This window comes from Papilio xuthus, unplaced genomic scaffold, assembly GCF_000836235.2.
Source record: "Papilio xuthus unplaced genomic scaffold, Pxut_1.1 DF826776.1, whole genome shotgun sequence".
Classification (NCBI taxonomy): domain Eukaryota; kingdom Metazoa; phylum Arthropoda; class Insecta; order Lepidoptera; family Papilionidae; genus Papilio; species Papilio xuthus.
This window is the reverse complement of record NW_013531873.1, coordinates 489,789-502,805: the sequence shown is the minus strand read 5'-3', so window position 1 is coordinate 502,805 and position 13,017 is coordinate 489,789. Positions and strand designations below refer to the sequence as shown.

The window sequence follows — 13,017 nt, the reverse complement described above, 5'->3', positions numbered from 1 at the left end:
ATTAATTGGCAAAAGAGTTTGTTTTTCAACTTCCTTTTGTAAAATACTTAACTATTGGATAAATACGATCACAATATGGTCTTGTTTTTTCTATACTACATGTTTATAAGTTTATTTTTAAGTAAACTTTGATATTACCAATAAATGATGGGCGATTGCCACCTAACTGATGGTACTTGGCCTCTGGTGTCAGTTCATGACGTACGTAGAGTGTTATCAACAACCCCTCGTCAAAACAGGCCTCGTAGAGAGTATAGAAATTATCCGCCAAGCTATAACCAACCCTATGATATAAAAAGAGGTTTAATAAAAAAATCTTCGTTGAACTTTCCATTTCTTTACTTAATAATTATTTAGAATAAAAATCATTCCTAAAACTCTAAAATAACTTATATAATAATATGAATATGGTGCACAATTCTTGCGATTTCTATTTTCATTAATAAAAATGAATAAGCGATACTAGTTCACCAAAATATTGGCGAATTTAGAGAATCGAACCCAAAACTACGTTATTAGATGTCCGTAGCTTTAACTATAAGGCAATTAGCGTTTTATAAGTAGAGTATGTTCTATTTAGTAGTTGTTTTAAAAACTTAACCTGTAAATTCTATGGTCATCGTGACACGAAATATTCGTAGCTTCCACCGTGAACCAAGGTGGTGCGTTACATCTTATCTGTTTGAAGTCACCCACCCATCTCCCAGCGTGGAATGTTGTGCCTGATATACATTGAACCTCCTGGAAATAATACACTCCTAGTATTATAAGCTAAATGCAGCAATAATTTAGTTACACAATCAAAAATCGCAAGTATTAATCGATTTTTTTAAATCGATTTCAAAAAATATTTGTTTAATTTATCCTTTCCTTTTTTTTTATAGATTTTTAAACTAAAATTGTATTCAACTTACAACAACGTCTAAATCCGTGGTATGGTTAGATAAAACAACAAATTTATTTTTCCCCGGACACCCTACGAGTAGAATTTCCGAACGACGCACCAATATGTCACCCGTCGTTGCGTTTGGCACCAAAAATTTCCCGCTCTTGATGTAAACTGGTGACGGATGTCCGAGATCATTTTTTAATGATAAATTGCAATCTAAAATTTTAATTTAATTAATACTAGCTGTCGCCCGTGACTCCATCCACGTGGATATATAAAAAAAACTTAATTAGTGTAGCCTATGTGTTCTTTCAGACTATGTTCTTTACGTATGCCAAATTTAATCGATATCCGTTCAGCCGTTCTAGAGATATCTTCAAACACACATACATCCATCCACATCACGTCCATCAAAACATTCGCATTTATATTAGTAAGTTAAATAAAAAGCAGCTCTTCAAGGCATAAATTCGAAAAAAATGAATAAATAGTATCCTATGTCCGTCTCCTGGCTCTAAGCTACCTCCTCACCAATTTTCAGGCATATCGGTAAAGTCGTTCTTGAGTTATAAATAGTGTAACTAACACCACTTTCTTTTATTTACATAGATTTTAATATAACATTGTATGATTTAGTTGAAATATAAATCAATGAATTAAATATTTACGTTAAATACGTAATCCCATACTTCTTTGGAAGGTTTACAGTTTTCCTTTGTTTCGGTTCAGAACAAAACATCTCAAGAACAATGAACGTCTTTTGAACTCGATACGTGTTATAACCAATCGGTTTGCCGTATAAGGAAAACCATTGTAATTTAAAAAAAAAGTTAACGAAAGAAGCATAGACAATTTAACTTTTTTAAATAAATGTCAATATGATGAATTTCAGGATGAGACGATGCATGTAAAGAGAAAATATTTTTTTTCTGTGCATCTCCTCCGTCGATTAAAGGTAGACAACGCATCTACAATTGCGTATGTCTATGGGCAACTGTCACTTCGCTATTTCAGCGATTTCAGGTGACTGCTCGTTTGACACCTTATGATATAAAAAAAACTCAGGCCTTAAAACTACGACCCATATTTTGACGTTACCCAATAATCTAGTAATATATTTTTATCGAATATATTTATATTAAATAGCTAAAAATTCTATTTTATTAAAATTATAAATATTTCTTACCTCCAACAATTTCATTGACCGATTTTAAAATTATAAAAAACACGTAAACACAACGCGCCGTCTTCATAATTACCTCAATGGTCTCAAGTAGACCGCTTTGTAACGGTACAAAATGAATCAAACTGTACAATTAGTGTTGTATATCGAAACTTGCACAATAATTTATCGATTTTTATTGCGATGTCATTTGACTAAGCTTGTACGCGTGTTGTCTCTTTCATTCTATATGTAAAAAACAAAGATATCAGTATCATCGTAATCTAAATTTAATTACTATTTGTGTTATGATTACAAGTATCAAATAACATTTCACAATTCTTTTTTATTACGCTTACGCGAAAGTGAATCACTACCGTTAGTAGGTTAATGTATTGAGAACATAGAATCGACTTCCTTCAGTTTATGTTGTCCTGGTACATTCAAGATAATTTTCATCAGTTTAGTAACATTTGGTAGCATGGTAGGATTTTTAAATCCTATAAAAAAATATTCAAGTAGTTATTTTTTATTGTATACTAGCTGTTGCCCGCGACTCCGTCTGTGTGGGAATAAAAATAGATGTTGACCGATTGTCAGACCTACTCAATATGCTCACAAAATTACATGAGAATCGGTCAAGCCGTTTCGGAGAAGTATGGGAACGAAAATTGTGACACGAGAATTTTATATATAATATTAGCAAGATGTTTCTAAAATATTTTATGGAAAATATTAATAATTAAGTTACATCCCTATTCAGACATCGCGTGGCGCACGCGAGTTTTTGTTCCGATCAGACTCCTTGTATACGTCATAAAACACGTGGATAAATACGAAAACGATAAATATAGAAATTATTACATAATTAATTCTAAACAAACAAAATCTACTTTATTAACGTGACATGAAGACAAACGTCACTCGTCTGTTGTTCTTTCATATAAAAAAATCATAGTAGAATAAGACGAATGAAAAAATTATTTGCTTTACAAAGGTTTATAATCCGGCTAAATTTAAAATTGTAGCTTATCTTTCGAGCACATAGCACTAATTAGTATTTTTATCAAGTCCTAGTTATAATTCCGTCATATTCATTTCATATTCAGGTGGGAAAGAGACAGGGAGAAAAGATCTATGTGCGAGAAAGGAATAGACTTATCTAATAACCTTCTTAACTTCTATATCCTATGAAGTCCTAGTACTTGAAACAAGTAAATATCCTTATGAAATTAAAACAAATTTTAATATTCGTATGATTTATTAACAACTTTTTTAAACAATTTACATGAAATAAAAAATAATATTTAAACATAAAATTTAAAAATATAAAGAAGAAATCAAAAAATAAAAGGAAAAATCTTTACTGGTTCAAATATGCTTATAGCGGGATTCGAAGGGGGGATTTTTGGATTTACTCGAGATTTGCAATTAAATTAAGGGGGGAACCTTGTACCCAATACCCTACCCTACCATAAATTAAATGTTCCGTAAAAAGTCGCGCTTTTAATATAGCCGATCAAAATATAAAAAAAAACTTGAATAAGTATAAGGTACCTCCCCACCTAGTGTAACTGCCATGCTTGTGTAAATCCAAAAATCCCCGCTTCACCTCCCCTACTAAGATCACGTCACACAAACATCATAGCTATGACGAGGCGAATTTTTTCTAGCGTTAATTAAAAAAAATCCTACTTAGGGCAGTTTATTTATGGAGCTATAAAGCTCCAGACATTTGTGTTACGTGGTTTTTAACAAAAAAACCTATTATTCTAGTATTTATTATTTATTTCAAAATGTCTCACTCTATTTTTATTATTTTAAAATCTTATTCTAAACAAAGAATCAGTCTACTTCTGAACAATTATGTAAAATAGCTATAGCGGAAAGTTTTAGTATGGAATCGAATTTACGGTAACATTGAAACATAGTTGTCTCACTTTTATCAAAGAGAATGACAAAGATAACAAACAATAAATGTATTGCAGATACACAGATGACAGGCGTGAAGTGGAAATAATTCCGCGTTTCGTCTGATGATTGCATGTGCCGCAGAACTTATTTTAGAGTTCGCTTTCCCCTTTCCACCTTTTTAAGGAAACTATGGTAAGGAAGTGGATTTACCGTGGTTTTCAAAGTCCGTAATCCCTGTTTAAAACATATTGTTATCTCTATTGTGTGGAACATGAAAGACAGGGATGACGATATTTTTCATACAGAGATTTTGGTGTCAGAAACCGACGGTTAGAGGAGGAACGCATAGGAAGGGGAAAATGTCTTCTTTTCTGCGTCTCCTCTTCCGTCGATTCAAGGCAAGGTATAGTATGTTTATTTTTTTATTTTTTTTGAGCTGAATTTGTCTTTTTTTAATTGAATTTTCTAATTCTACTCCTGATAAGATATGAATTATTTTCTAGTTTAAGTAACTAATCTACTAGGAAAACAGAAATGTGATAATATTGCACAGCCTTAAATAATTGCTTCTTACCACGTAGACGCGTAGTACAGTGACGTCACAGCTGTATACTATCCATGATACCTGTTTTCAATAATCCTAATTTGATAATTTTAAAACCAGCCTATTTCATAATATGTCTAGTTAGATTATAAACTAACGATCGATACTCATATTTCAGTGGTCATATAAATTAAAAACATATCTCATAAAACAGTTTCGATATTGTCAACTGAAGTACCAGGATATCATAACAAGGCAGTGTGTGTTAATATTCGTCAGCCATGATAAGCACAACAAGCGCAGTCCATCCAGTGAACGGCTTACATCCTGAACCTTTGCCGTCTTCTCCGGAGTACTGCTCCCATAGATAGCCATTGCGTTTGTATTCTGCTAACACATTTCCTGTAGAGAATTAAAATAGTTATTTTACCAAGTTAGAGGGAGATAGAAACAATAGTTCACTTTGCGCTTAGAGTACCGCAGTGTCAGCTGATTAAAACAAAGTACCAGGATAGCATAAATAAACAATGATATTTATTTACGCCTAATGTTTTTGAGCCGTAGAATTTGGATGCCATTTCTTGAACAAGACGCTATAAGTACCAGGATAACATAACAGCATTGAGATACTCACGGACGATATTGTCTCTAAGGCGTTCGTACAGATCTGCTGCGCGCTTGGCGTAAGTTCCTGCTCGGGAGTAGTGCTTCAGCGCGCGTAGAGCTAAATAATTGATATTGAGCCAAACTTGACCTCGCCAGTACGGTGGGTCGTGTTCTGTATTCCTCTTCATATAGTATGGCGATGATTTTGACAGCGATCTAGTCAAAAGATTTTATAATTGCGAGTTTCCATTGACAAAACACACCTGTATAGAAACATAGTGTTTAAAAATGTTTCGACAGTGGAAACCCACGGCTTAACGACAGGTTTACGTCACTAGAGACAAATAAGTACCAGGACATCATATTATGATCGTAGTAGTTTTACCTAAGTCCATATGGAGACCAAAGTAGTTCAGGCTTGTCCAAGTCTTCCAGGATCTTCCCCAACTTGGGACTCTCAGGTTTTAACACCATCAGCAACATTGGGAAAAGAGATACATAACCTGGAGAACATAAACACAACAAAATTTTCAAAAATAGCATGAAACAACAGGGTGAGCGAAAGAGTATGATGTCTCTCTCATACGTAAGTAAACTATGCAGTGTGAGTAAGATAGGCTATATTACCAAAAGCCGAAGTGACCAGTGTAGGCTTTGGTGGCACTAATACGCTTCGAACCACTCTTGATAGCTCATTGGGAGCTTTAGCTGGTTGCCTGACCAACTTCACGCCATCCGAGTGGAGACCTGGATGTTAAAAGTATAAATTTATATAGCAAGGATAGGGCGCTGCAATTTTCTTTGTCTGTTCAAAGAGAAAAAAAGGGATGACAATATATTATTTATGTAAATAAATGTTTCCATCTGATTTTGTACTAGGAGTTCATAACTCACCATAGTCAGCGTATGTCTGAGTTTCCGGCGACCAGTGAAGTTCATTCAGAAGTTCCTCATCGCCCAGCTGATCTCTCGTTGCTTCGTATCTGAAAGATTCGCAGTCAAGTACTAGGACTTCATAGGATAAAGAAGTTAAGTAAACAAGGTAATTGATAATTGGATTACTCCATTCCTTTCTCGCACATAGATATTTTCTCGCTGTCTCTTTCGCATACGTATAAGAAATGAATACATACTTAGTCGTTTCAATAAACAGGTGAAAAGCGATGGTCGCCATAGCATCTGCGGCAGCGTACATCCAACAACGAAGGTCAACATGCCGTTCAATATCTGATGGGTGTGATGCCCTGGTACAAAAAATATTCTGTCAATTAATTACAGTACAATTCCAATGCTGACACTTATAATAAATATTGCCATCCCTTTCTATCCACAATCGATTTATAGAGTTAGAGAACAACTTACCTAGGATAATCATCCAGACCGGATGTCAAAGTTTTAGGATTGAGTTGGAGACCGTCATCTTCTCTGCCTCGCCACCTGTACGCGGTGGGCTCGTCTCCTTTCTGTGTGCTTTGGAACCATTGGTACCATGCCTGGAAAGAAACGTTGATAATTTTCATACAAAAAATTATTAATTCTGTCATTACCCTGACTGACAGAAGGGTAATATTTTTCCCAAATAGTGTGGTTTGTATGTTTGTTTGGTCAAGACATTGTTTTTTTGCGAAAACTACAATAAAATTGAAAATATCAAAGTAGCAGGACATCATAAAACTTAAAGAGCCACACCTGCAATCTAGGGAACATTCGATCGAGAGTTCCGCGCAGCGTCTGTCCTGGTCCGAATAGCTGCGGGTTGTTGCGCACCAAATGCGCCAACTGTACCAACAGCATTGGCGGATTGGCCGCCGCGTTACTTTGTACTATAAACTCTTTAGGCACACGAGCGACCGCTTCCACACCTGTACCAGGAAAGCAGAAATACAATGAGGAACATTTTTTATTTATTTTTTAATTAGTGGAAATAGGGTTTAACTTACCCAGTATCTGTTCGCGTGGTATCCATCCTTCAACATTAATCAGGTCCAGCCAATGCGCCGCGATGTCCATCTGTATCTGAGGAGACCAGTGACCTATCAGGAGACCATGAAAGCCCTCGTCCCATAGGAAACCGCGTGGGAAGAACGACCTAAACAAAGTATTTGAAATTGAACCTTATCCCCATACTTATAAGATTGAATTTAAAACAGAAAAAAGATTTAAGACAACTATTTTACATTGAACTTTAACTAATAGACATAAGGTTGATTTTAGATTGACTTTGCAATTAAAAATCCACATTTCTTATTAAAGCATATGAATTTAGGCAATCTTTTATGGAACCTAAGCTCTATTGAACTTATTCTATGGACGATAGTTGTATATCGTACCTGCTTGGTACCGCGGTATACAACGGCGCTCTCCAGTAAGGCACTGGCTCACTGGTATGCTGGGACTTGACTCTGCCCGCCCCATAGAAATATCCGATTCCACCAATCATGTTGGACAACGCCGCTCTAGCTATAATCACGTCGAGTTCTGCATACCTGGTAGTTATCATATTGTTTACTCACGACTTAACTGTAATATGGTAGACAGAGGATAACAAAATATTTATTATACCTCTATTTGACTAATTGCGGGTTTCTGAGACCAAAAACTCTGTATAAAACACACATTTCTGTCTTTCATCTTTGACAAAAAAGTAAGAATATGTTTTAAACGTTTTTGGTATCAGAAACCCACGGTATATTATTTTTAAAAACATTCAAAATTAAAATTTTTATATAACTTGGATATAAAATATAAAAGTGATTAATTGACTTTTTTTTAAATTTGTAGTTTTTTAGTTTAGCATTTTATGGCTGAATAATGTAATTTCTACAAATCTTATTAATAACGGATCTCGATTAAATTTGTCATAGATATAGAACATAGTCTGGAAGGACACATAGACTTTTTAAGTTTGTTTTTAATTTCGCGCGGACGGAGTCGCGGGCGACAGCTAGTTAAGTATAAAAATGGCCGTCATGATGAGCGTTGTTTTTTATGTGTTTGATTTAAATATAGTTTTACTGCATACTTATCATCCAGATTGAATTTTCTTTCAAATTCTAAGTCGAATTTCATCCTATGCATTTCCATTTCATTTGTATATTCAATCCCCTTCAATGGTGGGGTAGGCAGATCTTCTGTTGTGTACACTACATCCAAATAAAATGGTGTCTCAACTATCATTTGAACAGGAACAAAATTCGCGTTCTGTAGGAATAAATTTTACTAAAGTACCAGGAGATTAGAAACGTAAAGAGCTAAGACATGAGATAGCATAATATAGGAAAAGAAATAGGTAAAAATACTCATGAATTTCAATTGAACAAACGAAATATCTTGCTATCTCAATATTTTGACGTAGAATGAGAGGGACAACACATATTTTCACATTGCGTCAAAGAAACCTATGGTTTAAAATTGTTTTCAAGTAATTCAAAAAACCTACTGTAATTTACCAAACTACCAAAATAAGACATTTCATCAGTATCAAAAATCCAGTAGCTTTATATTTTTGGACTAGGAGTTCATAACCGCAGAAGGTTTTGCACAAATTGGCTAGACATATCTGGCAAAACACTCATACAAAAAGAGAAATGTATAGTCATCTCTCTTTTTCTCCTTGAAAAGAGAGAGATAAGTATATGTATGTGTGTTTTGGCAGTGAAAGCACCAGTGAAAGATATATGATTATCTCTTTCTCTCACTATTAAATTATCAAATACCTGCTATTGTATTATAGACCTTATTACTATGACATAAAGTAACAAACCTGTTCATTTAGTTTTGGGTCCGGTTGCAATATTGGCAGTTGTCCAATTGGTCCATATCTTTCTTTACTGGGCTTTAATAAAGAATAAAACTTCTCCTTTAAGAGATGTAGCCCTGGTGCTACTGCCTCTGAATATGACGTATGGTGGAGTTTACCTGGAAAAAATGTTTGTATGTTGTATGTATGAAGCAAACCTCAGGGTAGATGAGGTTGTATGAGAATTTGTATGTAAATTTCTTGGTGATGGCATCCTCCTCTATGACCTCATTTATTCCCGGAATGACATCGTTTTTTTTTTTTAATTACAACCAACTAAATATGCAACTAATTTTAAAACTAACCATTCATCATCATCAGCTCACTATACATCCCCACTGAGGGGCTCGGAGCCAACCCTAAGTTAAGGGTGATTAGGCCATAGTCAACCACGCTGACCAAGTGCGGGTTGACTTCACACATATCTTTGAACTTCTCAAATATGTGCATCACCATTTTCCTTCATCATAACATCGGATAAATGTACATATGTAAATAGGAAATGGAAAAACACATTGGTACATGGCGGGATTCGAACCCAGGACCTGCAGATTGCAAGTCAAGTGCTTGACACCTAAGCCACCGATGCTTTAAAAACTAACCAAAGATTTAAAATAACTTTACCTTCATGTATAAAATTAATTCTAAAATTATCTAACTGGGGAGTATGTCCCTTCATAACTCCATTCTCCATCCATAGACGGGAATGTGGTGCTGCTGGACCCATTGACTCATCTAAGGCTCCGTACCATATCAAACCTACTGTCTTCTTATTATGCTGAAAAAATTAACTAATAAAATTTCAACAAATCACTAAACATATAAATCTGAACTAATTCCAAAGTTCACAAAAACTTGAACCATAGAGCTATAGCTCAACAAACTATGCGAGTCCAAACGCAAGCTAAATGGTGACTCGTAACTCAAAACGCAAAAAACTCTAAGCAAGACCAAACTGATGAGCTGTGAGTCACTTCACTAGACTACTTTATACATGTGAGACGTGAGCTGCAGGTCACCCATGACTTAAAACGAAGGATATCTGCATTTGGATTTAGGTACAAAATATGTACCATAAATGGCAGCAATTCCGCGTTTCGTCTGATGAGTGTGCGTCCCGGAGGCCTAATTTAGTCCTCTTTCCCTTCCCACCCTTTTCTTATAAGGGAAGGATGGGAAGTGGTAGTGGACTTTCCGGATGAGAGGATGCATGGAAAGGGAAAATATTTTCTTTCTGTGCATCCTCTCCTCCGTCGATTAAAGGTAGGCAACGCATATGCAATTGCGTATGTCTATGGGCAACGGTCACTTCGCTATTTCAGCGATTTCATGTGGCCGCTCGCTCGTTTGCCACCTTATGATATAAAAAAAAAATAACTAATTTTGACAAGTGCTTTGTATGATTCTACATAGATCTGCCTCCATCAGTGACATCCGGATCGCATCAAGATAAAGCAAATCCGTTTAATCCGTGCGGTACGTTCATATTTTTTCCCCGAGTGTAATTTCTATAAATGGATAGGAGATTGCTTGAAAATGACAGCTCCAATATAAACGCGCCTGTTGATGTTACTTGACAATTAATTCTATCTATATTATTAGTTCCGATCCTCACTACCGCTACAAACCGTTACCATCAGCGCCAAAATGGCGGAAATCAAATCAAAAAAGCACAAAATTCTACATCTTATAGCCAGTCTATTTATAAGTCAGCGGTCATAGTATAATCTTTTTGTTTTAATTTATCCTTACCTTTGAAGTAACATTAATTCTTGCAGTCCAATGTCCTCCGTTCACCACACCTGGGGTCTTTATAAATGATGTCACTATATTAAGTGGCATATCCAATATCAATTGCTCTCCAAACAAAAATCCATCATGTCTTAACCAACCGTAGGACATTAAATTATCATTCTGATCACACCAATGTCTGTAAAAAATATTAAAAATCGGTTAAACATCGGAAGTCATAATCATACTAATATTATTACCAACAAGCTGTCGCCTGTGACTCCGTCCGTGTGGAATGAGAAAAAACGTAATTCATTCCCGATTTTATTCGTATTTTTCTCACTTTTCAAACATTCTCTAGATCTCCACGAACATTTCAATACCAAGATAAGATAAATCCGTACAGCCGTTCTCGAGTTTTAGCGAGACTAACGAACAGCAATTGATTTTTGTATATACAGATAGATGTTTAGTAAAATAGTAACTTGATAAAATTTGACATATAGAACATAGGCCGGAAGAACACAGACATTAAGTTTTTTTTAATTATGCGCGGACAGAGTCGCGGGCGATAGCTAGTAAACTAATATATATGTGAGTGTTAAACTTTCTAAACATCTTTTTAAATAATTTACTTGCTTAGTTGAAACCCTACATTTCTTATTTAACTTGTGAACCCATAGCTTTTATTTTCCCCCATTAAGCACTTTAATAAGCATTCTATGGACCCTAGAAGGACCACACAGCCCACTTTGGAAGTAATGTTCCAAAGAAGTAACTAAAAATTAGTTAAATCTGATACAGGCTGATAATGACAACATCTAACTAATATTATAAATGAGAATGTTTAGATGGATGGATGTTTGAAGGTATCTCGGGAATGGCTCAACAGATCTCATAGGAATTTAGCATAGATGTAGAACATAGTCTGGAAGAACACATAGGCTACTTACTAAGTTATAAAACAGCTAGGTATTCAAATAAAAATTACCTGATCCCTTTATGTGTATCACCAATTTCATACCACATAAAACCAAAAACAGGGGAACGTGGGTCTCTGCTTTTAATACCAAAATATACTCCTGGTCTATATGAACCCCAGTAGCGTTCTGGTACAAATATACCAGTCTCTAAAACTGCCTGAAAAATACAATAACTGAATTAACTAAAACCTAAATGTAACAGTGGTAGAGCCCGCTTTAACATCTTTGCATGAATTGTTCCTGCTCGCCTGGTGAAATACCACACAGGAGACAGACGTCAAGTGGACGCAATTCCGCGTTTCATCTCATGAGTGTGCATCCTGGAGGCCTAATTTAGTCCCCTTTCCCTTTCCACCCTTTTTCTTATAAGGAAAAAATTGAAAGAAAACTTGCTCAGAAAAAAACAAGAAAATGCAACTTATGTATGGATGGCATCTACACATACATCTTTTTGCCATTTTTCCTATATATTGTTGGCATAATATAAATTGTTCCATACATCTCTATCAGCCGTCATATTCACCCCATTCTTTTGCATTTTTATGTTTACACAATCCATACTTATATCATTGGTCGTAATCTACCTCTATAGCCATCCACATTTATTAACTTTTTATTAAAAACTCATGAATAAAAGAATTTTAATGAGATTAAACAAAGATTTTGTTATATTAAATCAGATTACAATAACAAAAAATTGACAAGCCTTAGCGACTGACAGTAATAGTGGAATTACAATTATATACTATTGATAATTTAATATAAATAAATAAAAACCAAATAAATAATCTTAACTAACTTCACTTCGTTAGCTTACCTTTTCCTCATCAAGAGGCGTGTTTACGCGGGTTTCTAGATAACCTAAAACACTAACATAAATCGCGAATGCTAGGCAACAGAATCCGACAACAGTCTTCCAAATAGATGAGAAACGAAATAAATTTGAGTTTCTACCACTTCCCGAATTGCTACCAGTGTTATTATTCCCATGTTTATGTTGCGAACTGACTATTTTTCTATGTCTTACCATCTTATAGAGATATAAAACTGTATTGTAACTTAAATCTTAATTATTTTACATTTAATTGATAACTAATATCTATAAAATGGGAAGCGGCATTTACACTTTGCAATTTGGCAAAAAAATGCAATTTGTAAACGTCAATAAATAGGAATGTTGCCATGAAATAAACATTTTGATAATTTTGCGTGGCTTTTCATGAAAGTGTCAACACTTTTTACGCATTTATTCCGTTACAATTACATTTTTTATTTTAAAATTAACAATACAACTATTAAAAATAACTCATAATTAAGACTCGATTACAAAACAACAAAAAAAACTTCCTAGCTAAATTGAAAATAACTATGATGCAAGAGAGCTTTGAA

General features: G+C 34.7%; 2 protein-coding genes across 4 annotated transcripts in view; both read right to left on the bottom strand.

Moving 5' to 3' along the window:
* Positions 1–2,192, bottom strand: part of LOC106122800 (uncharacterized) — a 4,193-nt gene extending 2,001 nt beyond the window's left edge. Inside the window, exons 1-4 of the mRNA XM_013318894.1 lie at positions 2,076–2,192; positions 915–1,105; positions 602–741; positions 139–284 (exon numbers count right to left, since the gene is read on the bottom strand). Of these exons, the coding sequence (XP_013174348.1) occupies positions 139–284; positions 602–741; positions 915–1,105; positions 2,076–2,142 (544 nt within the window). The 5' untranslated portion in view covers positions 2,143–2,192. The remainder of the gene's footprint in view (positions 1–138; positions 285–601; positions 742–914; positions 1,106–2,075) is intronic.
* A 2,056-nt stretch (positions 2,193–4,248) lies between these two features.
* The window catches only part of GCS1 (mannosyl-oligosaccharide glucosidase), a 28,768-nt gene continuing 19,999 nt past the window's right edge, over positions 4,249–13,017 (bottom strand). Inside the window, exons 1-17 of one of the 3 annotated variants that reach the window (XM_013318929.1) lie at positions 12,446–12,787; positions 11,637–11,785; positions 10,667–10,844; positions 9,539–9,692; positions 8,879–9,033; positions 8,138–8,316; positions 7,446–7,601; positions 7,056–7,204; positions 6,805–6,977; positions 6,478–6,608; positions 6,249–6,359; positions 6,010–6,098; positions 5,743–5,862; positions 5,501–5,618; positions 5,144–5,331; positions 4,748–4,911; positions 4,249–4,590 (exon numbers count right to left, since the gene is read on the bottom strand). In XM_013318929.1, the coding sequence (XP_013174383.1) occupies positions 4,775–4,911; positions 5,144–5,331; positions 5,501–5,618; positions 5,743–5,862; positions 6,010–6,098; positions 6,249–6,359; positions 6,478–6,608; positions 6,805–6,977; positions 7,056–7,204; positions 7,446–7,601; positions 8,138–8,316; positions 8,879–9,033; positions 9,539–9,692; positions 10,667–10,844; positions 11,637–11,785; positions 12,446–12,658 (2,400 nt within the window). In that variant the 5' untranslated portion in view covers positions 12,659–12,787 and the 3' untranslated portion in view covers positions 4,249–4,590; positions 4,748–4,774. Of the gene's footprint in view, positions 4,591–4,712; positions 4,912–5,143; positions 5,332–5,500; positions 5,619–5,742; positions 5,863–6,009; positions 6,099–6,248; positions 6,360–6,477; positions 6,609–6,804; positions 6,978–7,055; positions 7,205–7,445; positions 7,602–8,137; positions 8,317–8,878; positions 9,034–9,538; positions 9,693–10,666; positions 10,845–11,636; positions 11,786–12,445; positions 12,788–13,017 lie in introns of those variants that run through there. The other 2 variants (XM_013318928.1, XM_013318930.1) reach the window with 2 other exon arrangements.